Below are 27,040 nucleotides of genomic sequence, written 5' to 3'. Positions count from 1 at the left end.
CCATTTTAAAGAAGAACACTGAGACTCAGAGGTTGAATCTGACAAAAACTCAATCTATAAACTGAATCGTCCCAGCCAAGCCTCACACTCTGTGACACTGGTGTCCTTGTCAGAACATTTAGAAGCAGAAGCGGAACAGGCCACAGGTGTGTTCTCCTTTGGTTTCCTTAGGATGGAGAAGGAAGCAGAGCTGAAGGGTTAAAGCTGAGCTACCCAAAGAAACTGGGGGACTTTCCCACATCTGGGGAGACTTTCTGTGCTCCCTGCATTGCACACAGTGGTTTACGAGCATCTTGACTTGTCCCAGTCAGCCCAGGCTTACACCTGTTTTCCTAATGTAATCAAGAACTTCTCCCTCCCACTCTCAAAAATGATGTAATTTTCATGATAAATTACAGGGTCACGTGGTAAAAACCATAACTTTTAAGGCATGAAACCGGAGCTGCATGGGAATCTCCTACAGGATTCTGAGGCTGCTGTGGTCATACAGTAACCAAGACCAGTGAAGGACGTGACTGTTTACAGTTTTTCTGAAAGCTGGGCTCCTGACACTGTTGTCCCACAATCAACACATGCTACCTCCCAAAGCAGAGGGTGAAAGTTGGATTTTAGTCGTTTGTATTGTCAGTTTCTTCAGAGGCTGGAAAGAGGAACTCTCCAACAGGAAGTAATTCAGCCTGACCTAATCAGCAGGATCACACCCCAGGGCACTGACAGGCTTGCAGGGAATGGGGCTTGTTTCTGAAAGAACCCCATTCATGCCTTCTGCCCCTCAACGGGTCCTTGGAGGAAACTCTGGTTCCTTTGTCAGCATCCTCTTGCCCAGCCTGGGGCTAACCTGGAGGTGTGTGTTACCCACACAGGGGAGGGGGGCTTCCCTTCCTCCAACCCCACTCCCTCAAACCCCCTTGCCACTTCAGAAAAAGAAATTCTGCCTAAGGGTGGAAGCAAAGCAGAGGGAGCCCCTAGGTTCCTTCTTCTCTGTCCCCCATGCTGGGTGGCCCTATTACTTTACCCTCAGGGTCAGTTTAGACCCTGGCCATCAGCATCTGGTGTTAACAGAACTGCAGAAAAGGAGGGATTGCCCATGGGGAAACAACCTTGCATCCACAGTCTCTGCCTGTGAATAAATATTTTATTCCTTCTCTGCAGCACTTAATGCATGCCTCGAGGCAAATGCGTGCCCCCACCCCCACCCCGTACGCGGGCCTCTCACTGCTGTGGCCTCTCCCGTTGCGGAGCACAGGCTCCAGACGCGCAGGCTCAGCGGCCATGGCTCACGGGCCCAGGCGCTCCACGGCGTGTGGGGTCTTCCCAGACCGGGGCACGAACCCGTGTCCCCTGCATCCGGCAGGCGGACTCTCAACCACTGCAAATGTGTTTTTTAACATCGGAAAAATTATGTCTGGAATAAAAAATTTTCTTAGCCCCACTCTGCACAAATTTATTTTACTATAGGAGAATTTTTGTGTGCGTTCTTTTTTTTTTTTTTTTTTTGCGGTACACGGGCCTCTCACTGTTGTGGCCTCTCCCATTGTGGAGCACAGGCTCCGGACGCGCAGGCTCAGCGGCCATGGCTCACGGGTCCAGCCGCTCCGCGGCATGTGGGATCTTCCCGGACCAGGGCACGAACCTGCGTCCCCTGCATCGGCAGGCAGATTCCCAACCACTGCGCCACCAGGGAAGCCCTGTGTGCGTTCTTTATGGAAACAACCCCTATCTCCTATTCCCACGCCCACCCCAAGTTCAAGTTCTTTATTCAACGGGCAAGAGAGACACAGAGCCATCTGAGGGCAGGATGATTGGGCGAAGCAGGGTGAGGATTTTGGAGTGGGTCGGCAGCCACTGGCTCACTCCGGGTGGCTTGAAGCGCAGAGCATGGATTGGGCAGGGCCGCGTGGAGACCGGTGAGTTTCCCTCGGCGCTTCTGTCCCTGGACGGCTTGCTCTGTGTCCTGAACAAGCACAGTCTTGCTCGGGACTCGGTCTTTTTCGGTTGTGTCCTTCCTGAGAATTTCCCCCTGGCACTCACCAGACATCCCAGTTGCTGCTTGCCTCGGGTATCCACTCTAATCCCAGTGGAGAGAATCAACTAATTTCTTTGTGGTTTAGGCCTGATTTTAATTGACTGGGACACCAATTAAGTGTTCAGGAAATCTGTCATATCCTAGAGGAATTAAAACTCCTGCGTGGGCTTCCCTGGTGGCGCAGTGGTTGAGAATCTGCCTGCCAATGCAGGGGACACGGGTTCGAGCCCTGGTCTGGGAAGATCCCACATGCCGCGGAGCAACTGGGCCCGTGAGCCACAATTACTGAGCCTGCGCATCTGGAGCCTGTGCTCCTCAACAAGAGAGGCTGCGATAGTGAGGGGCCCGCGCACCGCGATGAAGAGTGCCCCCCCGCTTGCCACAAGTAGAGAAAGCCCTCGCACAGAAACGAAGACCCAACACAGCCATAAATAAATAAATAAATAAAATAATGTATATTTAAAAAAAAAAAAAAAAAACTCCTGCGAGGGCTGAAGCAGCCTCTTGAAAGGGTGCGAGACGGGGCTCCCCAGAAAGGCTTCCTCCTCTAACCAGAACCTCTTCACTGTCTTGCAGAAATCAGGAATGGAAACCTCAAGGCCATTCTAGGCCTCTTCTTCAGCCTCTCCCGGTACAAGCAGCAGCAGCAGCCCCAGAAGCCGCACCTCGCCTCGCCACTGCTGCCCGCCGTGTCCCCGGCGGCCGGGGCCCCCTCCCAGTGCCAGGCTGGCGCTCCTCAGCAACAGGTGCCCGCCGCTCCCCAAGCCCCGTGCCAGCCTCACCAGCCAGCGCCACACCAGCCATCAAAAGCACAAGCCGAGATGCAGTCCAGGTGGGCTCTCCTCGCCAAGTGATACTTCTGCTTTTTTTCAGGGGTCTTCTGCCCCACTGACCACATTCTAGCCTGTGCCGGACTGTGTGTGCCATTTGCGCTTCTTCGGTGCTGAGAACTGCCGGTAGTTAGTGGGGAATTAGCGTGACCTTGAAATGGATGTGCCTGGCGGAGATGTGGACTTTTATAGATCAGAATCGCCAGCAGCCAGAGCTAATTAGCTGCTCCTGCCTGAACTCTGGCCTGTCACACACACACGTTCGTAGGCAATCAACAGCCCCTAAAATAGACTCCAAATTTCTTTTGTGTGTCTGCCTACAAGCTGGGTGTTCAGTGTTATATGTGCAAGTAATTTCCCTTAGTGGAGGCAAAAGTTCTCCAGCAGATGCCTCTGCTTTGCCATTAGAGAAATACTGAGAACACAGAAGAAAGACGGCCAGTGGTTTTTAGCAGGGAGAGAGGCATTCCCCCTTCCCTGAGAGGGCCAGCATCCCCTGATGGGGAGCAGTTACCTTTAAATGTGACTGACGTTTGTTGACCTTAGAGACCGGGTAGCAGTGTCAGCTGTGGCCCTCTGCTTTTTGGATTAGGACCTAGATTTGTTTGTTGTTTCCAGAGGGACCCACGCTTGCCAGAGGGACTCGCCATAGAATGATAACGCTAGCAGAACGCTGGGGCAGTTACCATCTACTCTGTTACAGTGTATAGTTGCATTCCTAAACAACTCTGCAGAAGATCACCTCGTAAAACATTTGTTTTGATGACAAAAGAAGGAGGGGATTAGGAACTAGAAAGTTTTTGACTCATAGTAAAGTTCTGGAGAAAAGTCCACCATAATTTTTTTTTTTTTTAAGCCATAAACCTTTAGCTATCAAACCTAAATGCCACTGATCGAATTGATTGCTTGATTTCATTGAACATATGCTAAAGAGTAATGGCTTTTTTCTTTCCAGTTCCGCGAAGCACCAGCATTAATAATCGTAGGTTTTCTCACACACCCGTCATACCCTTAGTAGGCCATTGTAGTTAGGCAAAGCACGAAGTGGTTCAAACAAAGCAGCTGCCTTATAGATGGTTACAGCTTTTTTTCCCCAGGAGAAGCGCTTTTTCCCAATTGTGATGGTGTTAAAAACAGCACTGAGAGATGTGATGTAACTCAGAGCCCCTAATTGATTATCTAATTATATCTAGTTCCCATTATGGAAGTTTGTGGGCTAGTAGGAATGCCTGGACTAGCAATGAGGAATAGACAGCCAGGCAGCCAGCCTCTGCACCTTTGCCTTGAGGAACCACCTGGGTGGGAGCCATTCTCTGCTGGGAGATCCCCGATGGACCTGGATGATTAAATGATCAGGACGTCATTTCCCACCCTGCATTTTGCAGAGTGCTTATTCCCTGGATGGTAACGTGCAGGGGAAGGGTTCTATGGGGGAAAAATTGGGAAATCCTCTGGGTTAAGTTGTATAACTGTTACTTCAGGATCTACTCAGATCCTTGAATCGGCCAATATGCATTCATTTATCCAGTTAGTGTTTGAATGCCTTCTCTGTGCCCGGCACTGTCCTAGGCACTGGGGGATCAAGGGTGAATGAGATAGCCAAGGTGCCTGCTCTCTACTTTCTACTGGAGGAGGGCAGGCAAACAGAAGGGGAAGAGAAATATCCGATGGTGGTAGTACAATAAGATAATGGGATCAGAAGGACCGGGTTGATAATTTAGGTTGGGTTGATGGGAGGCTTTCTCTGAGGACATGACACCAAAGTGGAAATATGAATGCCAGGGAGCTGTCGATGCGGGTGTAGAATAGATCAGGTAGTGGGAGCAGCCAGTGCAAAGGCCCTGTGGTAGGGGTAAGCTTGGCAGCTTGGAGGAGCAGAAAGAAGGCTGGTGTGGCTGGAGTTCAGTGGGTGAAGGGGGTGTGAAGTGAAAGGCAGCCTATAAGCAAAGAGGGATGACTGGTGGCCCCTAGAGTTCTGTAGTCCCATGGCCCTTGAAGTGAGGTCATAGTGATGGCTCTACAGGCTAAGGAGTTGATATTTCATTCTAAAGGTATCAAGCCATTGGAGAGTATTGAGCAGGAGAGAGACTTGATTTGATTTACAGTTTTTCTGTTTGTTTTTTTAGTCACTTTTGTTCCTCTCTGGAGAATAAGACTGTGGGAGGGTCAAGAATAGAAGGAAAGACCCTAGCTAAGAGGCTTCCGTGGTCCTCTAGATGACAGTGGCTTCTATCAAGGTGGTGGAGCAAATATGGAGATGGACCAGTTCAGGATATTTTGGAGGATGAGCCAACAGAACTACAGGTAGATTGACTATCTAGAGTGAGGGAGAGAGGAATCACAGATGAAGCTGAGATTTCTGGCTTGAGCGGTTAGGAAAATGGTGGCATTTCTTGAGATACGGAAGCTGGGAGGTTGGGGTGGGGGGAGGAACACATGTGTACTGGGAATCTTCAGAAGGCGGCGTAGAAAGCATTCTCAAACTGAGCCACAGAGCTCTTCCTATTTTATAGAGCATCTCATTGCATAGGGTTCCAAGAAACATGTGTTGAGAAACACTGGGCTTTTGTCACTGAGCTATGCTAGCTTGAGGCATCCATTTCCATAGTAAGCCTTTGTCTTCTCAAAAGAACCAGATGTTCCAGTCAGGACACCCATCTCCAAGTAAGAAAAAACATCCTACTATTAATAAACGCTTCACCTAGGGGGACTTCCCTGGCAGTCCAGTGGTTGAGACTGACTCTGCTCTTCTACTGCAGGGGGCAGGGGTTCCATCCTGGATGGGAAGCTAGGACCCTGCATGCCATGCGAGGGAGCCAGAAATTTTTAAAAATAAAAAATAAATGCTTTACCTAAAGACGAGCCAAACTCACTTAAGCCAGGTTTTTATATCCATTTTTTCCAGAGTAGTTCCTGCCATCATGGCCCCCTGACCCTGCAATGTGGTGACACAAACTGGGCTCTGGAGTTGCTGTATGTCCTCATTCATCCCTTATTTGGTGCATATTGGGTTACTTTCACAGATGATTTGTTTTATGCATTATATACTGATAGTTTCTAATTTTACTTCCAGAGGATAATCTTGTTCTCAAGGTCTAGAGATGTGATACCCCATGCTCATGCTCTGGCTGTAAATTTAGAGTAGTAAAATCACTTTCCTGGCTTTGTTTCATTGTATTTCTGTCCCCAAATTCTGACTTCGATAACCAAGGTCCCAAGGATAATGGTTCAGACCCTTGATCATTAACGTCAGATGTTGATGCAACCCCCAAATACCAGGTTTGTGTTGATCCTTCATTAGAACTCTGCCAGATACAAACATGCCTAAATACAGTACCTCTCCGGATAGCAAATACTAAAACTTGACAGCTTTTCCGTAGCGTTTGTTAATAAGAGAGTTGTGGAAGCTGAGCAAGGAAATTTGAGATATTGGCATGAAGGAATCAGAGCAACTCCTCTGTGATGGCCGCCGAATGGAGACTCACTTTTACCTTGCAGCTCTTCTCATTAATTTACGTGATGGCTGAGAACTTGATCCACATTTCACCTCATGAAATTCCTCTCCATCTGTGTCTACCTTACATATTATCAATATTTAGCTTTCTAGAAAAAATCCAAACAATTACTTTTTTTAATTCATTCACTTCTGTCTCTTCCTTCACTTCCTAAGTTTAATGACACTAACATTGTATTTCTCACCTCATATCCTTTTATGAATGTGGCATAAGATGTATGGATGCAAGAAAGATAAATATTTCTCTTTCATAAGGCAGTAAATAAGTTTAACCTTTTATTAAGTCCAACCATGATTCTTCATATTCATAAATTTATGGTTCAAAGCCCAGAATGTAGCAAGTTCGGAAGACTTGAAATGATCATTGCTTATACCATGGAGAGCAAAAATTCCCAAGACCAGCAAAACTTGAAAACATCTCCACATCCACCCTTGTTGAGGGTCAACTTTATGGGCTATTGAGGACACTCATCAAAAAACCACCCTGGTAGAACAAGCATGTGAAATAGAAACATCTGAATACTTTAGAAAGTTACAAAGTTTACTTGTCTGAGACCCCTGGCTTCAGTGTCATTGTGGAAGAAGGCCTTATAGTGACGGATACCAGAAAAGAGATTTGGAGTTAAGAAAAAGAAAACCACAAAAGTTCTTAGATAATCTCGATAGCAATTTCTTCATGTTGGAAATTTATCAAGTCAGACCTAGAAAGAAGGCTGCATATTGTAGAAAAAGCGGGCAGAGGGAAACCCAGGGGCATTCGCATTATCACAGGACTCCTGTGATGTATTTGTGTGTCTAATGCATCTTCTCTCCCCTCACTCATCTCTTCCACTTTTTTCTTTCCTATCATGCAGTGCATCTTCCAAGGACTCATCACAAAGCAAAATCATCCGCTTCACTCTGGGTCAGAAAAAGATCTCTAGGTTAGACTTTCTCCACGTCCCGCAAAGCATGGTTTCAACCCAGCCCCTCGTTCCTTTTGTTCTGGCTGCGTTTCCTTTTGGTCCCCCTCCCCATGTCATGTTTGCAGTTTGGAAAAACCAAACATGCTTTGGCTGATGACCCAGTGTTGGAGAGTTGAGAGTGGCCATGGGGTTGTTGAAGGGGTGTGTGTGTGTGTGTGTGTGTGTGTGTGTGTGATCTGTAAGTGAGGTTGAGTTGTACGTATTGTTTCTGCATTTCATGGATTTTTTTTGTCTTTGATTGCTTGGACATCAAAGTCCATTCTGGTTTAGAGAGGTGAGTTTGTAGGTGGTTTTCCATAGTAGTTTTATGATGAGTTTGGCTCCCTGCTCGGTCCCGATCCCACCTCACCTGCATCTCATTTATGTGTGTTGTGCTTTTTGTTATTGGTGCTGTCATTAAAATTACTAATGTGGGATTGGTTTTCTCTTGAGTTTTAAAGACCTGAAGCATGAATCCAGTTGTTCAGAGGAGACAAGACAATAAGGCAATGTGTCATTTTTGTTTCTGGGTGCTCTTGTGTACCATGTGTACCATGGACAGATCACCTCAGTTCCCTGAAAATAAAAATTAGGGCTGCTCACTAACTAATTCTCTTGACTCAGTTTGGCATCTACCGCATCCTGTCAGGACCTGTTTCAGGGTATGGCAAACGCCAGTTATATCCCTGTATCTACTCTGTTTTAAAGGTATCAACAGCTAACTTTTATTGAATGCTTATTATGTGCCAATTTGAATACATTATCTTTTTTAATCTTCACATCAATATTCTTGCGGTAGGTCATGTTATTATCCCCATTTTACAGATGAGGAAACTAAAAGTTAGGAAGTTCTCGGTAAGTTATCAAAGGCACACAGAAAGTGGAAAGACCAGGATTTGAGCCCAGGTAATCTAACCCCAGAACCCTCACTTTAACCACTATGTTACATCTCTCCCCACCCCCCTCCTCCTCCTTGAACTCTGGTACTTATGTGGTTGTTGAGGCTGCTTTTTAAAATCTTACGTTTCAGCCGTTCCTCCTGGCCTCTGCCTCATGTTGCCCTTGTAGCATCCTGACAGAAACAGAGTCTCCTCCTCATTACGGCTGGTATTTCTTTTTCATTGACTTCCCGTGTAAAGGTAAAGGGCTGCCCAGACTGCATTTCTCTCTGTTTTCATGCAACAAATAGGTACAGAACGTCTGCTTGCTGCCCCACGCTCTTAGGCTCCAGGTGGGTGCCTTTTCTAATCAGTTAACTTTTCTAAAAAGCTTACGCATGGGGAGGCCCAACTCAGGATCCGTCTGGCTGCAGGGAGGAGCCACAGGGCAGCTGCTTTTCTGTAGAACAAGTCAGCGTGTTACCCAGACTTGGTTCTGGGGCACCTACATTCATCACTGCATCTCATAGGCATGTGTCTTCGTCTGCTCAGGCTGCTACTACACATCACCATAGACTGAGTGACTTAATGGAGATTTATTTCTCACAGTTCTGGAGGCTGGGAAGTCCAAGGTCAGGGTGCCAACATGGTCGTGTTCTGGTGAGAGCCCTCTTCCCATTTTCCACATGGCTGTGTTCTTCCTGTGTCCTCACATGGTAGAGAGCAGAGAGAAAGCAAGCTCTCCCGTCCCTGTCTCTTCTTCCAAACCACTAACCCCATCACAAGGGCTCCACTTTCATGACCTCATTACCTCCCAGAGACCCCATCTCCAGATACCATCACACTGGGATGACAACATATGTACTGGGGGAGCAGGGGACACAAACATGAGTCCATAGCGCCCTGCTAGAGAGTGACTGCTTCCCCAACAGCACGAGGCCCAAGTCAGATAGACAGCCTCCCCCTACCACTGCACTGGTAACCTGGGATCCCATTTTTTTTTTTTTCTTTTGAGTGTCATGCAAAGTCCATACACAGGAAAGGAAGCGGGTGGGGAGCTTGGAGGAAACCTGAAATCTAGTGTTTGTTCCCCCGATGTGCTTACTTCTGGAAGAGAGAGAAAACAGGAACTAGCTGGGAAAGAATCTAATTGGAAGCACATGCCCATCCCGTGAATGATCTATTATTATCAGTCCCAAATGATGGAAGGAGGTGGAGTGGGGTTGTGGGGGAGGAAGAGAGGAAGAACTGAAGAATGAGGGCGTGTCTGCCCTGCCCTGAGGGCGTGCTGGGCACAGGGCTTCCAAGTTGACCGAAGCCAAGGTCTGGCTTTCCATCAGGGTCCTATCCCTCACCTGGAGTTTCTTTTGGATGCATTTTGTTTCTGACGAGCCTGACAAAGGGATGGTCTTCGTTTTATTATTCGTCTAACACTCCTTGCCTTCTGCTCCCCCCACTTCCCCGCCCCTAGACTTGAGCACAATCTTGATAAACATTTTAGCTGATCAGGCACCACCAGGGGAAGTAGTAAAGTCTGGTTGCCAAAAGAAACAGCGCTTCCTGCCCCTCTGGCTGAGTAGAATACCTCTCCCAGAGCTTTGGAAATAGGTCTCTTGTTCAGGTGCAAACATTGATCGAACACCGGCCAGAGCCAAACACCTAGATAGGCACCAAGGGTGTTGAGCAGGGTGGGAAGCCTCATCTTGAATCTACGGGGAAGGGGCTTATGGAGGGAACTGGTACAGGGATGAAGGATTTCCATGAATTTCCACCTTTGACCACTGTATTGCCTCTTGGCATCCCTGGTGAGCCTCAGGTATTTAAGCTTATTCTACCTGTGGGAGGCATTGAAGCATGGTGACAGAGAGTGCAGCTTTGCAGTCAAACCTAACAAACCCCATTTTCACCACTTACTATGTTACCTGGGCCAATTATTTAATCTCCATGAGGCTGTGTTTCCCTATTGGTAAAATGGGGTAGTCCTGCCTCACTCACAGTGCTATGTGGACCCAGTAAAGTCATTTCCAGTCCTTTGCAACCTGGCATGTAATCAGTGCACCATAACTAGCGGATAGGGCGATGTTGGTGGTTTGGGTTGTTCTGGGCCAGCTCTAGCGAGTCTCACAGAGTCGATCTCTATGCAACCATCTCGTGGAGAAGAATCAGCGTGGCTAGTAGTTCAGCCGTCTCTGCCCAGCTGCTGAAAAGCAGATGCCGTGGAGATGAGAGGTTTAGCATTTAATCATCTTGTCTAGCAAAAGCATCTCCAATTATGACCTCCAGCCCCCCACCCCCAAGGTCCTGAGCATGTGCACACAAGCTGCCATCTTTCCTGGGAGGGCCATCTTCTGCTCCCAGCCTTTGAAGTGGTTTGGGGGAGAAGAACGGCTTTCTTCCCATCAGCACGTACAACGCGTGGAGCCGGGATGCACGCACAGGTTATGTGCCAGGAACGACAGTCTCACCATCCTGCCTGCTCGGCTGTGCACATGTTGGGGAAATTGACCATAGCTCCCGTAGCAGCAGGATTTTCCTTCTGCCTCTTTGTTACACCTCTTCCCTTAAACTTCATTTGTTAGAAAAGCAACGTGTGTTTCAGAGAACACATCTGTGTCCTCTCATTTTGTAACTGTTGTTTGGACATGGGATGATCATGGGAAGTAGAGTCCCTCTTGCAAAGGGGCCATTGAAACCTTCTGGCGCTCTGGATGATGCAGGGTGTAGATGATTCGAGGTTGACTTGCTGCACTCTCCTCTCCCTGCTTTTTCTTAATGAGGCAGGCATCGCTGGGCAGCAGCTGTTGTGGTATCTGCAGCTGTTCCATATGAGCACGACCCAGCTCTGCAGCAGAATGATGCTGATGGACAGACAGCAGCTACTTGCAGGCTGGGGCTTGAGAGAAGTTCTCCTGATGCCCAAGGATGTTAATAATAATGAACTTCAGAATGTTAGCCAGGGGCCTGTGTGACTGTGAACTGGAAGCTACCCTGCTTTTCAACTCTAGCTCTGTTCTCAGCTTCCCTAATGAATGCCTCCTTGCTGGAGGACAGGACCAAGTCCAAGGTTCATAGTGTGACACTAAAGGCTGCCCCCGCCTGGTTTTCCAGCCTCATTTCCTCCCACGCTGTCCCTCAAGCCCCAGCACACACTGGCCCTTTCTTTCTTCAGTGCTTTTTTTTTTTTTTTTTTACAACTTCCCTCTGCATGACACCTCTGCCCCCTACCTTCTTGCCCTCTACTCACATTCTCATTCCACACGCCACATCTTGCTCTGGGGTTGCTTTTGTTTGGAACCTTCCCTGACCATTCCAACAACTTCCGAGGTCATTATTTCTCTTCTTTGAATTACTTCTGACCTTTCATATTCTTGTATCAATGCGTATGTAATTGAGATGTCAGCTAGGGTCAATCAGCCCCTTAAGATCTAGATAAGATTGAACTAGAACCCTGTGATAATCTTTTTGGGCCACCGTGATAAAACACCACAGGCTGGGTGACTTACAAGCAACAGAAATGTATTGCTCACAGTTCTGGAGGCTGGAAGTCCAAGATCAAGGTGCCAGCCGGGTCGGATTCTGGTGAAGGCCCTCTTCCAGGTTGCGGACTGCTGACTTCTCGCTGTGTCCTCACGTGGTGGAAGAGGCAAGCTTGCCTTCTGGATCCTCGTTTATAAGGGCACTAGTCTCACTCATGAGGGCTCTATCTAATGACCTGATCACCTCTCAAAGGCCCCACCTCCTAATACCATCACATTGGGCATTACAATCTCAACATATGAATTGGGGTAAGGAAGGACTCAGAAACACAGACATAGCACATCCCTGCTTCAGTTTGTGAAGTCCAGTGCCCTCACCTGGATTGCTCAGGTATCTTAGGATCTTGTGGTCACCTTTGGCTTTGAAATCCTGTATTCACAATTCAGTCTAAATTAATTCAGTTTGTGGATTGACTCATCATCCCAAGGGATGTTCTGGTTCCCTCCTGGGTGGATCCAGACGAAGCTTTTTTACCTTACTTCCCATCCATCACGCATTCATTCATGGCCTTTGTTTGTGAGGCAGACTGCTGAAAATTTCAGAGGGATGGAGGAGGCTTGCTTTGGAGCAAGCAACTGTCCAACCCCATCCACCACAGAACCCAAGTTTTAAAGCACAGTATTCACATAGATTCCTTCTGACACGTGGAAGAAGTTACTTGGTCTCCGTCCAGTTTTCCCATTTGGTCAAGTTAAGGGAGCTGTCCTCACTAGGGTGTAATGGTGATGAAGTAGAGGGTGACATGAGTTGGCTTGAGCTTTATGGTGGCTTTTGATGGCTCGGCATGTGCCAACCATCCCTTATTGTCATGTCAGCTGCCCTCAAGGCCTTCGAGACCTCTTCCATGTCTCAGAAAACGGTACAACCTGTAGCCATTTGAAGGATGGGTCACTCCCATCAGAGTGGCACCTCTAGGTTCTGACTCAAGGAAGAGGATCTGATGGTGACCACCCCTGGGAAACCAGAGCCGTCTCAGTTAATCCAAGACTGGGGATGTTTCAGTCTGGGCCCCACAGATGGCTCAGAGGTACCCCAGATGCTTGGATGAAGCAGTTTCTTCGTCACAGATGTTTAGATGAAGCAGTTTCTCTCCTCGAATGTTTCTTAGGGAGATGATGAATCCTGTCTGCCAAAACCTGTCTTGCCTCTTTGGAAATGTTGATCTCCAGCTCTTGTGTGTTGATTTTTGTCCAGCTCTCTATTGCTGCTTTAACCTAGATCTGCCTGATTCCTTCCTTATTTGTCTGGTTCTTTTTTCTACCATAGCATGTTTTCTATATGACAATGTCCAATTCCTTTATGAATCTGTGCTCAGCAGAGAGAATGATAAGGGGAACGAGCATGCATTGAGTACTTACAACAGGCTGGACCTTAAGTCCCATTCCAAGTTTACAGCTATCCCATTGGGTACTTTACTGTTATTCCAAAGTGACAAATACGGAACGTGAATCTCAGATCATAAGACTGGCCCAATGTCATGTCCATATTTGTATGGAAAAAGCTCATATTCTACCCATTGTACCACACTGCCTCACAGAGGACCAAATTGCCTACCTCATTCAAGGTTGTGGCCATCCCATCCAATACTTTGATTTCTTGCCTCTATAAAGGCCCTGTGCTGCTCTGAAAAATCTGTGGTCCAGTCCCAGGTGAGGGCAGTGGGGCCTCTCAAGCATCTTTTCCCTCCTCGTTGCTTTTTGCTTCCCTGTTCTTTGCCACGGGAGTAGAATACTGTCACCTGTGTTACCCTGCACCACTTAAAACTGTTGCTGTGACATCATCTTGGAACATGTCCATAATCTTTTTGCAGGCCTATCTGTGGGCATACAGACTCCTGCAGAGTCCAGCCCTGAGGAGCCCCACGCCTGCACCTGCAGCAGCTCTGCCATTGGCTGGGAGCCCTCGGATAACACTGTCCATCTTGGAGGGCTTTCAGGGTGCTGTTTGCATTGGAAGCAGAACTGGGAGGTACCAAGATCCCATTGCTGGACCTCCTTAATCAGTTGACCTGGCCGCCTCTGGTCCGCAAACACAGGCACTGGCACTGCTGGTTTTGCACCCCACTCTGTGCCTGTCTTCATGGGGTGAATATCTTCACTAAACAGATGGGGTAAATTAACAGAGGGGCAAATCCTCCTAATGCAGTGGGAAGTGAGGCCTTCCCTCTGCCACTGTTGGGAGGAAGAACTCACCCCCTTCCTTCTCTTCTAGCTCCCAGTTAAGGAACTGGGCCAGCTTCTTCTTAACTGTATAAATCTTGCAGTCCTCTCACACCAGCTCATGTTCTCTGTGTACTCTACCGCCATTTTTTTCTTGCTCAGCCAACAAGAAAAAGTTTGAAGCGTATGCCTGCTTCTATCTAAAATGCTTCCAGACTGCAGACTTCTTTGGTGCTTAGAGATTTGTGTGGAAAGAGAAGGCTGAAAGCTTTATGAGTTGAAAATTCAGACCTATCGCTAGATCTAACGCTGGTCAGCTGAGGTTCCAGTGGCTTTTCAACACTGCTAAGTGGGTTTTAGCTGAAAGATATAACTAAATATTTCATCATTTATTCATCTTTCAACTTTAATGATTGGAAAGAGTCTGCTTAGTAGTCCCTGAACCAAAATTCTGATTTGCGGAGTCATAGCCTTAACTCTTTGGGGAGTGGGCCATAATATCTTTAGACACATTACCAAAGATTAGTCTGCTGACTTTATTTCCCAAACCACCCAAAAATGAAGTGTTTTATTTAAAGGGAAAGTGTGTGTTTGTCTTTAGGCTAACAGATTCCTGCTCATTTTACAGAAAGAATGTACGATTTTATCCATCTACTGTGCAGAGAAGCTGAGCTTCAGACTCAGAGTAATGTCTATGGAGACAGGTTGTCAGACGCTGAAGGAAAATGTATGTCTGAACAAATGTTTCCATCCAGTCCATAATTTTTCATTGCAGATGAGTTGGGTTCTGAGGTAGCAATTTCCTTTCTGACCATCATAAATTATATCTTTTTCTTGATACTTACATCCCTAGATTATGGCAAAAACCATTTTCAGTATCTGTCAAAGGAGATGCACACACAAGTTTAACAGTTTAGAGTCTTAACAGGCCTTTATGTTCTACCCTAGATAGAATTAGAGATGATATGGTTTGGCCCTATTGAAAAGTAAAATTACTCATCCAAGAGAAAAAGTAAGATGAGCTTTGTATTTTTTTTGGCCATGCTGTGTGGCTTGTGGGATCTCAGTTCTCTGACTAGGGATTGAACCTGGGCCACAGCAGTGAAAGCCCCGGATCCTAACCACTATTACACCAGGGAACTCCCCAGCTTTGTATTTCTAATCAGCAGACATATTCATATATTTCTCTCTGTGTTCAAAGGAAAACTACTCACACTTGGCTTTTGGACTTTACTGGGGTCATTACTAGCCTAGATGTTTGTGGTGGTTCCAGTAAGTCCTTGGACTGGCAAACTGCCACCGACCTGATGTCTTGAATGGTTTCTTTTACCTCCTGCATGACTGCAGTACCTTCTGAGGTACTGCTGTTCTCCTGAGACTGAAGCCATTACTCTGTTGCTTTTGCATTTTAGACTTCCAGGTCCTACCGCGAGGGTATCCGCTGCAGGCAGCGAGGCCAAAACACGCGGAGGGTCAGCCACTGCTAACAACCGACGGAGCCAGAGCTTTAACAACTATGACAAGTCCAAACCAGTCACCTCCCCACTCCCACCCCCACCAGCAAGCAGCCATGAGAAAGGTAAGCCACCTTCTTGGGGGTCCTTTCTGGCATCTTCCTTTATAGCAGATCCAGTTCTATTGGGTGAGTGTGGGGTGGCAAACAGTGATGGGAACGGGTCACAAGGATGTGCTTGGCTGGCAGGAACTTTGTTAGAAGAGGTATTAATAAGGTGGGGAAAGTATTACATATTCACAGTTGCCAGCAGGAATAGCTGTGTTTGTCTGGGTGGAGCCCAGAAGACACATAGAAGCAATATAGCATTTGCAATTTGAAAACGTTCATAGAACATTCTCTATATAGGAGGTGGTTTTCTAGAAATGCAAGCTGCTTGGGCCATGCATTTTGTGAGCCGATAAGGTTTTTACCCATCGGAAGTGATGTGAGGGAAGTTAGAAACAAGGAGGGTTTTCACCCTTTGAAAATGTCCGAATTGTGGGTTGGCTAAATGAATATCTTGGCTACACATAAAGAGTAGGCAGCATTCCTCTTGGTGTTCTGATAATGTAGCTCTTACCAAAAAAGGATATGATTTTTTACTATGCATAGTACTGAGCTTTTAGGTTGGGGAGGAAATGTAAGTAGCCCTGTGGGGACTCTTGCACAGAAGGTAGTAAAACAAACCTTTGCTTGCTGCAGTCTGTATCTCATGAGACAATGGAGAAATAGGGAAATTGAAACCGCTCAGAAGATTCTTCAATAATAGACAGAGCCCTCCCTTATTCCTCCCACGCAAAGTGGTCTAGACTTCTTAGAGGAGCGTGCCCAGGTCCCTTGGAAGCATTTCCTGCCTGGTAGTGTGGAAGCTTCCTAGGGCTTGTCCTGGAAGTGCCCCCTCCTCCCCTGGGACCCAGGAGACACCCCCGCCCACCCCCCGCCAAGTGCTCCAGGGGACTGGGCAGCTCTCCCACCGTGAGCGAGATCAGAAGCTCCCTGCCCGCACCCCTCCATCCCAGGATAACTTAATCCAATGGAACTGGGCTTCCCCCCACACCCACTCCCACCTGGAACACTGGAGGAAATATGAAGGAAATCTGTGTAAGGCTGACATATATATGGCAGAAGTTTTCTCTGACAAGGCATGGGGAACTCTGCACCTAGCACTAAAGCTATAACCAGAATGTCTCAACCAGTCATGACTCTGATCCAGCCTTTGGCTTCTGCCTCAAGCAGACCATTTTTCTTCTTCTTTTCTTTTTCCACCTCCCTTCCCCTCTCCTCCTTTCCTTTTCTTTACCGTACCCGTGTATTCTTGTTAAAAAGGTGTGTTTAAATTACAAAAATAATGAATGCTTGTAAAATGGTGTAAGTTTCTGTCAAATGAAAGTTCTCCTCTATATGCTCCCTGAAGCATACCACTATAAACCATTCTATGCATATCCTTCCAGATACGTTTATGGATATATACATAATATAGAAAAGAGCTAAGTTTTGTTGAGTACCTACTGTGTGCCTCATTGAATTCCCCCAAAGTGTGTTGTTACCCCCATTTATAAAGGATGAAACTAAGGTTAAGAGAGGTTAAGTAGTTGCTGAGGTCACACCAGAAACAGTGAGAAATGGAGTTGGAACTGAACCGAGGCACTTTGGTTCCAGAACCACAATTAATACTGTGCTTTTCCTGGAAGTGGAAAAGAAATGCTTGAAACCCTGCCACTGAGAGCTGGTTAGAGATGTGCAGGTTGAGGGAGCAGGGAGAGAGGAGAAGGTGTTTGAGAAGCCTGCCCTTGTCCCATAGTCCTTTGGGGAGAATAGACGTAAAACAGTCTGAAGGACGGGTATGAGGTCAATGCCTAAAAAATTGAGAAAATAAAAGGTTCCCCGTGGAGGGAACATATGTGGGAGGGTGCAGGGTTGGTGGCTGGACCTGTGTCCCAGAGCCCACACAGACATAGGGCCACTCAGGCAGCCCAGCCAGGGGCTCCCCACTGGCACTGGGGCAGCCACCAATCTGCCTCTATCCTGGGCAGGGGTTGCCCCTTGTGCCTCAAGCAGACAGCCGGGAGGCCTCCTGAAGGACGGTGGCTGTGAATGCTAATAGCGGCATTGTCCCAGGGAAAAACTCCGGTGTCAGAAGGAAAGGAAATCATACTTACTTGTTGAGCATGTAACATCTGCTAGGGACTTTGATTTTCACTATGTTATACTTGATCTTCAGAAGCATTCCATGAGGTAAATATTACCCCAGTTTTACAGGTAAAGAAGATGAGGCTAAATGAGATTTAGTAACTTGCCCTCCCTGTTAGTTGAGTGCTAGAATTCATATCCAGGTCCGACTCCCAGCTTTTTTTTTTTTTTTTTTTTTTTGCGGTACACGGGCCTCTCACTGTTGTGGCCTCTCCCGTTGCGGAGCACAGGCTCCGGACGTGCAGGCCCAGCGGCCATGGCTCACGGGCCCAGCCGCTCCGCGGCATGTGGGATCTTCCCAGACCGGGGCACGAACCCGTGTCCCCTGCATCGGCAGGCGGACTCTCAACCACTGCGCCACCAGGGAAGCCCCGACTCCCAGCTTTGAACTCTGGTTCTGTCCTGTCCCCTGGGATGTCTGTGAGGAGTGTCAAGTGAGGGGATATGCGTGAGAATGTTGTGTGAGCTATGATGTGCTCAAAATCCTGCAAGGATTTACAGTAATAAAAATTACTGATGGAGGTTCAGGTGCATGGGAGGTGCGTTTATTATCCCTCTCCTATCCTGGGGAGCTGAGGTAAAGCAAGGTTGGGGCAGACCTAGATTTTATTTATTTATTTATTTTGGCAGAGCCACATGGCTTGTGGGATCTTAGTTGCCCGATCAGGGATCGAACCCGGGCCCTGGCAGTGAAAACGCTGGGTCCTAACCACGGGACCGCCAGGGAATTCCCAGGCCTCTGGTATTTTTTACTAATACTTTTCCACCATCCTTAAGTAACGGGGTCATGTGATTTTCCCTTCAGAGACTGGTTATTTCCTCCTCCTTTCTTCATGTTCCCTGTGTTCTCCCTTGAATCTGACCTTGATTGCAGACTGAGGTAGGCAGCTTGCATGCAAAATATAGTTTGTGGGGACGGAACAGAAATAACTCAGCCACCTGGCCATGTAAAAGACACAACAGGTACTTGGGTGCATAAGATATCATCCTTTACCTGGAGAAATCTTGGAGAGAGAAACTCTTTGAGCAGATGAATTGCAATTCAGTGTGGTTGGTGCTATAGTTGAGGTGTGGACTGCTTTCCCATGAGGTCAAGTCCGTGATAGAATCTCATTACCTGTCCTCCCCCGAAGCTTTCTTGTTAGTCAGTCAGACTCAGACTGCATTGTGCTCTGGCATTTCATTCTCAGGTGAACCAATTCATAGGCTTTTCTATGTGATCCATTGACCCGAGAATTCCAGTCCTAGGAATTGATCTAATCACATCAGTAAGTTCAATGAGAAATTCATTATTCTGTCAATAAATGACAAAAATATTTCAACATGTAGGCCCAATTTTTAAAAAGGATTAAGAGGAATAAAAGGAGATTGTAAGAGGCAACTTTTCAAAAACCCCAAAGCACTTTATACTTTGTGGGGAAACACTAAAGCATTCCTCTTAAAATCACACCCAAAGAAACAAGTCCCCTTTTGTCATCATCACTGAATTTAGTTCTGATTATACTGGGCAATCAACTGAGATGTAAAGCAGAAGAAAACTAACAGGTAGTACTTCAGAGCTAGAAAAAAACCTCAGGACTCACACAGTTCATTACGTTGTTCCATAAAGTGACCAAGTACATAGGTGATACACAAAACCCAGAAAGAAATGTTCTGTACAGCAACATGACCCGTTAGTTTTCCTAGAAATTCAGATTTCAGATTTTGTAGGTTTGGAGGAAAGTCTGCAGAGCCTTAGCCTTTAGGAAAACCTGCTAGTTGTTTGTTGTATCATTATCGCTGCCATGGTTTAGGTCTGCATTTGGATTCGCAATCCTGCAGGCAACAACCGTGCAGGGCCCTGCCTGGCCTGCAGGATGTGTCAGCAGGATCGGCTGCGAAACATCTGTTAAGGAATGGCCAGGACGCGCGGCAGCCCTCCACTTCCTCTGTTGGCTCCGAGTGGCTCTAGGGCTCCAGGCCAGAATCACAGATTTTCAGGGGAGAGGAAATAGCTGTTCTTTTTCAACATTTGTGACATGATCTGTTTTCTCTTCCTTCCATTCCCTCACTTACATCCTCTGAACAGGTTAACACTGCCAGAAATCTAATACAGGTCTAAAGTATTTAGTCCATCATACAAATTTGGAATGTTTAGTATTCCTAGACTGAATTCTGTGCATGTGGAGGATGTTCTTTTCTGAATAATAAGGTTTTCTTCGTTTTGTAGAAAGCATATCTTTACTATATTTTCAATACAAAAAGAATTATATGAAAGTATTTGAACAACACAAATTTATTAAAAGAAAAAGAACCCTATAGAATCCCACCTCTCAGACACAGCCACTGTTAGCCACTTAGTTTATATTCTTCTATATTATTTTCATGCATATACTATCATATTTTTTGTTTGTTTTTTTAAAGTGCTTTTTTTTTTTTTTTTTTTTTTTTTTAATTTATTTATTTTATTTTTGGCTGAGTTGGGTCCTCACTGCTGCATGGGTTTTCTCCAGCTGCATCGAGCGGGGGCTGCTCTTCATTGCAGCGCGTGGGCCTCTCATTGCAGTGGCCTCTCCCGCTGCGGAGCCCAGGCTCTAGGCACGTGGGCTTCAGCAGCTGTGGCACGTGAGCTCTAGAGCGCAGGCTCAGCAGCCGTGGCGCGGGCCCAGTTGCTCCGCGGCACGTGGGATCCTCCCGGACCAGGGCTCGAACCCGTGTCCCCTGCATTGGCGGGCGGATTCTCAACCACTGCGCCACCAGAGAAGCCCTAAAGTGCTTTTAATATTTCCTTTTTTTAAATCAAAGTATAGTTGATTTATATACTATAACATTTTGATAACTTTTTCCTAATGTTTACTCTTTGGCAGGAACTATTTGAAGTGCTTTATTAGTAATATTTAATTTTTACAGGAGCCTTCTGCATATACACAGTCTCACACACACGTAGATGACATTTTAAGTCTTATAAATAAAATCAACAAATCGTGGACAGCCCTTTTTATAGGTCATTCTCTCTTCAAAAAATAGTTGCATAGTACTTCATAGTATGAATTTACCTTAATATTTTTAATCACTTTCATTTAGGTTGCTTCTAATTTTTTGATATTATAAATAGTACTGAGATTAACATCCTGGTAGGTCTTTTTTGCATGTATACAACCATTTCAGTGGAATTACTGCATTGAAGAATTATGCACATTTTACAGTTGTTTTAACAGTGCCAAATTTTGCTCCCCAAAGTTTATCCCTGTTTATAATTCCCAGCAACAATGTGTGAGAAGGCTAGTTTCTCTGCACACTTGACACTTTTATTTTCATTCTCTTGGGCAAAAAATACCTTGTCTTAGAAATGAAGCAAATTATTTTAAGAAGCTGAAATAACAAGATCATTTGCTAAAAACTGACTGTTTTTATTGACACTTTGCCAAGAGTCACAACTAGTGAGTGTGGCATAGTACAAAAGCACTTGGGTTTGAGATCAAGCTCACTACCACCTGGCATGACCTCCTTCAAGACAGTTCTCCAAGCCTCAGTTTCCCCTTCTGTAAAGTGAGTCTAAAGTTCTCTGGCACTAAGCCACTGTGAAGTTTTCACTGGCTGTTTGGCCTTGCCTAATGTGAGCCCCGTCAGCGCTTTCTGGTGGGTTCCTTCCTCGGGTGTTCATTCTCTGGGTCACTTTCTTCCTCTTTGTTCACTCCTACCTGTCGTGGCAGAAGAGGAGAGCCAGACATGGCTGGAGATGGGGTTTTACAGCCTTCAGCACGATGTCACGTCTGAGTAACATTGATTTAGAATCTCTATAAACTTGTCACTTAGTGGTTGGCAAAGCAAGTTCTTTTTTTTTTTTGCGGTATGCGGGCCTGTCACCGCTGTGGCCTCTCCCGTTGCGGAGCACAGGCTCCGGATGCGCAGGCTCAGCAGCCATGGCTCACGGGCCCAGCCGCTCCACGGCATGTGGGATCCTCCCAGACCGGGGCACGAACCCGTGTCCCCTGCATCGGCAGGCGGACTCTCAACCACTGCGCCACCAGGGAAGCCCAAAGCAAGTTCTTTATCAGACTTAGTGGTCGGGAGAGGGAAGCATGAAGAAGTTGCCCATGTTCTGCTGTTAATCAAGATGCTGACCTAAAATTACAGTTTAGACTGGATGGAATTGATTCAGTGGTCCAGGTCACACAGAAGAGAATATGGTTGGGGTGCGTGCACCTGTTTCATGTTGTTTCTTGCCTTTATTCGTTTTGTCACCATTTGTGCCCAGCTTCGGGCTGTTTGTAGAGACAGTGAGAACTGGGAGCTGGATAGCCTTGGGGGAGGGGCGGTGCTCACTTGTCCTGTGATAGGGCGATGCTCAAAGTGGTGAGGAAGAAGATCCACTTAGCCAGAAGGCTGGGGAGGACCTCAGAGAGGTTATATCATTTGCCCTGATTTCCATCTGAAGATTTTTGCTGAGAGCAGAGGAAGGGGAGGCTGGGAAGGAATGATGCATCCACTCTTCTGGTCAGGTGTTAATCTAGGAGGACCTGTGTCGTGTTCACTGTATTAATAACCTCACGTCCCGTGGAGGGTCTGTAGAGGGAAACTTCCGTAAGATCATTTCAGTGGTAGCATAGGACCTCCCTTGGTCATCAGGGGACCTCTGCCATTCCAGAGCTGTCACCCCAGGCAAGGGGAGAGCTTGGGTACCCGTCTGTGCTCATGGGTGACAGTCACCTTGGTTTGGGAATCAGGTGTGACATCACCATGACCCTCCAGCCTGAAGCCATGATTGTCTGAGGGCTTAAAAAGTCATCTAGAGGGGGCTTCCCTGGTGGCGCAGTGGTTGAGAGTCTACCTGCCAATGCAGGGGACACGGGTTCGTGCCCTGGTCCGGGAAGATCCCACATGCTGCGGAGCGGCTGGGCCCGTGAGCCATGGCCGCTGAGCCTGCGCGTCCGGAGCCTGTGCTCCGCAACGGGAGAGGCCACAGCGGTGACAGGCCCGCATACCGCAAAAAAAAAAAAAAAAAAGTCATCTAGAGATTTGAACCAGGGTATCATTGCATTTAGAGAAGTCTCTGGTGTTATCAAATGAAATGAATAGGTCCCACTGCTTGCTGCTTACAAAATCAATTCTCACAGATGTTGATGGAACGGAAAGGTGCCTTTAACCAGAATGCTGGCAATCTGGGGAGATGGTGGACTCAGTGTCCCCCAAAACTACCTCTAAAGATTCTGCTCGGCCATGAAAACTTTTAAAGGGAAACAGGGAAGTAACCTCAGTTAATCATTGAGATAGGGGGTCAGGTCGTTGCCATCCCCCTCCTGGGGATCTTCCTCTAGATGTTATCTTGTTCACACAGTTTGGTCACACAGTTTGTTCTGGAGATTACTGAAGGGGAAGCTACTGAAGAGATCTCATCATCTGTTAATTACTTATTCTTCATTTCTACTTCTTTGATCTAGGGAAAGAACTGACAAGTTAGGCAAGGTATTATGTAATCAAAAGATTTGAAAGGTGTGTTTGGGCTGGAGATGAGTAGAGCATGGGGTGGGGTGCCTGGTTTAAAAGTTAGTTACAGTGTAGCTTTGCTAAAGTGACAAGAAAAGGGGCTTCCTGCTGAGGGCAGTTTCCTGCAAAGAGCTGCCTACACTGGGAGAATCATCTAGAAATGACTCAGCTGACCCCGCTGTTGAGGTGGGCAGGCAGGATGAAATAGATGCTTCCAAACCTAGGGACGTCATGTGGCACTGGAGGCGAAAAGAATGTCTGGCAAGTGTTTACACCAGTTGCACCAGTCTCTTGGGCCGGAATATAGTTGTCTCAGGAGAAAAGGTTTGGGCCCTGCAATTAAAGAGAAAATGTTTACCTTGAAGACAGCCAACTGAGTTTGAGTTCTGGCCCTGCCATCTCCCAAGAGTGTGGCTTTGGGCAAGTGCACTGCTCACTGCGGCATGTGTTCAGAATCATGCTCAGACCATCACAGGCCACACCTGGCACCATTCCACTCCTCAGGGGACAGAGGGGAATCACAGGTTGTTGGCAGGGCAGTGCGGACATTTCTGTTCCATAGGAGGGGTCCTCACAGCAGTATAGACAGCAGTCCACGCAGCATCCAGGGGCTATCGCTCCCCTCTCCCACCTCAGGTGACAGCTCAGGTGTGAGGGAACAAGACCCACAGGGGGCAGGTGTAGGAGTCTCTCTAGCTTAAAAGCCACGTGACCCACAAGAGCCAGTATCTCTTGTACCAGCTCCGCATGCAAAACTTCTGTGGTTCCCACCTATCGTCTTGGGCCCGATCGGTAAGCGTCCCAGCACTCAAATGAGCCCAAAATGATGGTGGCCCTCAACAGACCCTCATTTATAGCTCTTGTCCGTCCAGATGTGGTATAACTATCCAGGGTCAATGTTATCATGAGCAGTGTTGCATGATAACATAGCTGACATTCTATCTTTATCAAGTTTCCAGGGGAACAGAGATAGAAGGTTAACCCAAGGTCAAATTCTCATGCAGAAGGGGAAAAGATTTTGTTAATCCTTTTCCAACAGCCAGTCGCCTCACCTCTCAGAGATTCAGTTATCTATGAAGCAGCAACAGGCCGCTCTAGCCCTAGTGATGGGAGAAAGTCAGATGTGAAATGTTGTTTCTCATTTTTTGTAGAGCTCAATTCAGGTTTTCTGGCCGTTGTCACCTCTGTTGGTTGAAGACATTTCTGTGAAGGGTATGACTTGTTTCGTAGTAGCTGACCGTTGATTGACAACGTGGGTGTCATTTGCACAGCTTCAAACAGTTGCTACTTCTGACCTTTCTAAATCTTGTGTGGTCGGTTGTTTGCTGTCTGTTAGTGGTGCCCTTTTACAGGTTGGGGGCTGGGGGTTGTGGCTGCTGCAGTAAAGGCAGGTTTCATTTTTCTCGTTTGCATTTTACACCCTGGTTCCCTCTTGTTGTAAACAAGTTACTGATGTCTAATTGAAGAGATGAAAAGTCCTAAAAACACATGGCATCTCTCTCCAAAATAGTGCCTCCGCAGTAACATTTTTCCACTCCGACATAGCATTTGTAAATTGCCCCTGTGTGTTGGAAGAGAGAACAGGTCCCACATGGTAGCTCTCTGTTAGCTGTGAAGCACACAGCTCACGTCCTGTGGTCTGGTGGCACAGTGAATTCAAGACTCTAGACTGTCGTTTCTCAAGGTATGATGAATGGGCCACCTACACCAGCATCCTTTGAGGTAATTGCTAAAAACAGAAATCCCGAAGCTTTACAAACGTCCTCCTAATTCAGATTTCTGAGTTAGAGCCTGAAAGTCTACATTCTACACCCTTATTGTTCTTACAACACTGAAGTTTGAGAACCCCTCTCCTAGGAGTACTTCTTGCTCCCCTTTGAAAGGGCATGCTCCCTTCTAATTGCCCTTCAACTCTCAGCAACTACTTTGTAGCGTGTTGTTATGGGGAATGGAGATAAACGTGTCAAGATGCCCAAACTAATGCCTGGCATATAGCAGGAGCTCAACGCGTGGGAAACCATTTACACTGGCATGTTACACGCATTTTGTTGTACACATATTTACACTTATTCTCAGAGTCAGCAACTTATACTGGGTAGACATAGCTGCTTGCATAGGTCTTTGTATCTTTTGGTTTCTTGCTATTGCCTCATTAATCTCTAGTGACGTTCTTAATTTTTAAAAAATGACTCAATGCTGCCTTGTTTCAGTTGAGCTAATAGAAGATAAGGAAATGGATTTGGATCCCACACTTAGGTTAGAAATATAAAAAAGAGAGTTGTCCCTGTGGGATCTAGATAGGGTAGCAGAGGGAATACATTGCAAGGAGGTGGTCTGAGGGGGAAGGCAGCTTGCCCTTTCCCTGTTTGAAGAATCATCTTCTGGCTCTTTCTCTACCTGCACTTGGAGAGCTTGGTGTTACTTTATGAGTGTAAGAGCCATCTCCTGTTCCTCACCTAGAGAGGAGCCTGTGTGATGATCCTTCCTTCCCATGCTCCGGCGTAGCCTTTGTCCTTAACCTCTAGCATTAAACTAAAGTCAAATGTGAAGGTGAAAGAGCTCTCTCTGGCCACCTTTGGGAGCCATGTTTTTCATCTACTGTGTAATTCAGAAGAGCCTTCAGAGGAGGAGACGCATCACTCCCTCTAATGTGTGAAACTAACAACCTTTAAGGCTAAAGCTGCCCTTTTTCAGGGAGAAGAGTAAGAGAGATATAACCATGTTTGCTTTTCTCTAAAGAGGGATGTGTTTCAAAGCCATGCGTGACCTCATGGTTCTGCTGTATATCCTTTCTCGAAAATACACTCAACTTGGCTTTTTGTAAAAGGGTGAAAGAGTCAAGAAAAAGAATGAAAAGAAATCATTTAGGAAGATGAAATATCTGTTTGATCATTAGTCTGTGTCAGGAACCGAAAATGACCAGTTGATGTTCATCTGATTTTCAGGTGATAAATCTCAGCGTTTCTTTTGCTTCCATCTTCTATGTGCAAAGCGTCACACGTACACGAATTCAATTTAATTTCAAGGATCATTGGTAGGGGAAAGTATTTATGTTTCTGGGGGCTCCCCTAGTCATTTTTATCCAGGTGTCATCACAGTCAGGTCTTAGTTTAGTTGTTCATTTAGATGTTCTTTTTTGAAAAAAAAAAATTCTCCTTCTCCAAGTTAGGTATTTGACAGTGTATATTAGCATGAGAAGATAAATACAATATGTGTGGGATAAATGAGATTAATTTTTCTATGAGCACATGTGGCCCCTATTCACAATGAAAAGTACAAGAAGAGAATGCTGGTCAGAACAGGGAGAGTTCCTGAACAATAAAACTTGAGAGCTCCGTGTAGCTCACCAACTCGATGAGGAGTTTCTTGTGAACATGTGTGTGGCTGCCTCTGTGCTAAGGACATGGCATCCTTGGCCATAAATGAACCTAACACATAAAATGCCTGTTTCTCAGCTACAGCTTGCCTTCTGCAAGCTTCTGAGTCTGTGTATTTCATTAGGATAACCAACACATATCCCATGTGTCGGGGAGCCATCTTCTGTTGAGGGTGTCAGATGAGGGGTCACATTAAGAATATTTGTGTCCAAGATAATGGTCATAATCCATCTTCATTGTGGTGGGACTGCCGCATGGGCCTTTGATAGGTGTCACACCATGGAGATAAATGGTCATGGTGCACAGTGGTTTATGCCAAGGCATTGTGGGCACAATTTACATTCTTAGTGTCCTGGGAGCTCCTGCCATGATTTCTTAGTGACCGTTGTGTTGATTCATGTGATTGGCAAGGTTCCCCAAACTTTGTGGAGATTGGACAGTTATTAGCTGCTGATGGAAATCAGCGGCCTGGACTACTTCCTTCATAAGAGCAAAGGTAAAGAAGGCCTCTCCACACCTGATGCTCCCTCTGCCTGTTTCAAGATGGGCGAATCAGAGCATTTTTATGAAACGTGGAAAGGAGTAGGGAATCAGTGACCTGTAATAACTCACCTTGGGTAAAGC

At 46.5% G+C, this 27,040-nt stretch overlaps 1 protein-coding gene across 7 annotated transcripts in view; it reads left to right on the top strand.

Moving 5' to 3' along the window:
• NAV2 (neuron navigator 2) overlaps window positions 1-27,040 on the top strand; it is a 770,197-nt gene that overhangs the window by 538,062 nt on the left and 205,095 nt on the right. For 6 of the 7 annotated variants that reach the window (XM_081241078.1, XM_081241077.1, XM_081241076.1 and 3 more), the window contains exons 5-6: window positions 2,603-2,858; window positions 15,301-15,467. In XM_081241078.1, the coding sequence (XP_081097204.1) occupies window positions 2,603-2,858; window positions 15,301-15,467 (423 nt within the window). Of the gene's footprint in view, window positions 1-2,602; window positions 2,859-7,224; window positions 7,294-15,300; window positions 15,468-27,040 lie in introns of all 7 variants that reach the window. The other variant, XM_081241081.1, reaches the window with a different exon arrangement.

Source organism: Mesoplodon bidens, assembly GCF_964165515.1.
Source record: "Mesoplodon bidens genome assembly, chromosome: 7".
NCBI classification, from domain to species: domain Eukaryota; kingdom Metazoa; phylum Chordata; class Mammalia; order Artiodactyla; family Ziphiidae; genus Mesoplodon; species Mesoplodon bidens.
The sequence above is the reverse complement of the archived record's forward strand: the minus strand, read 5'-3'. Positions and strand labels throughout refer to the sequence as shown.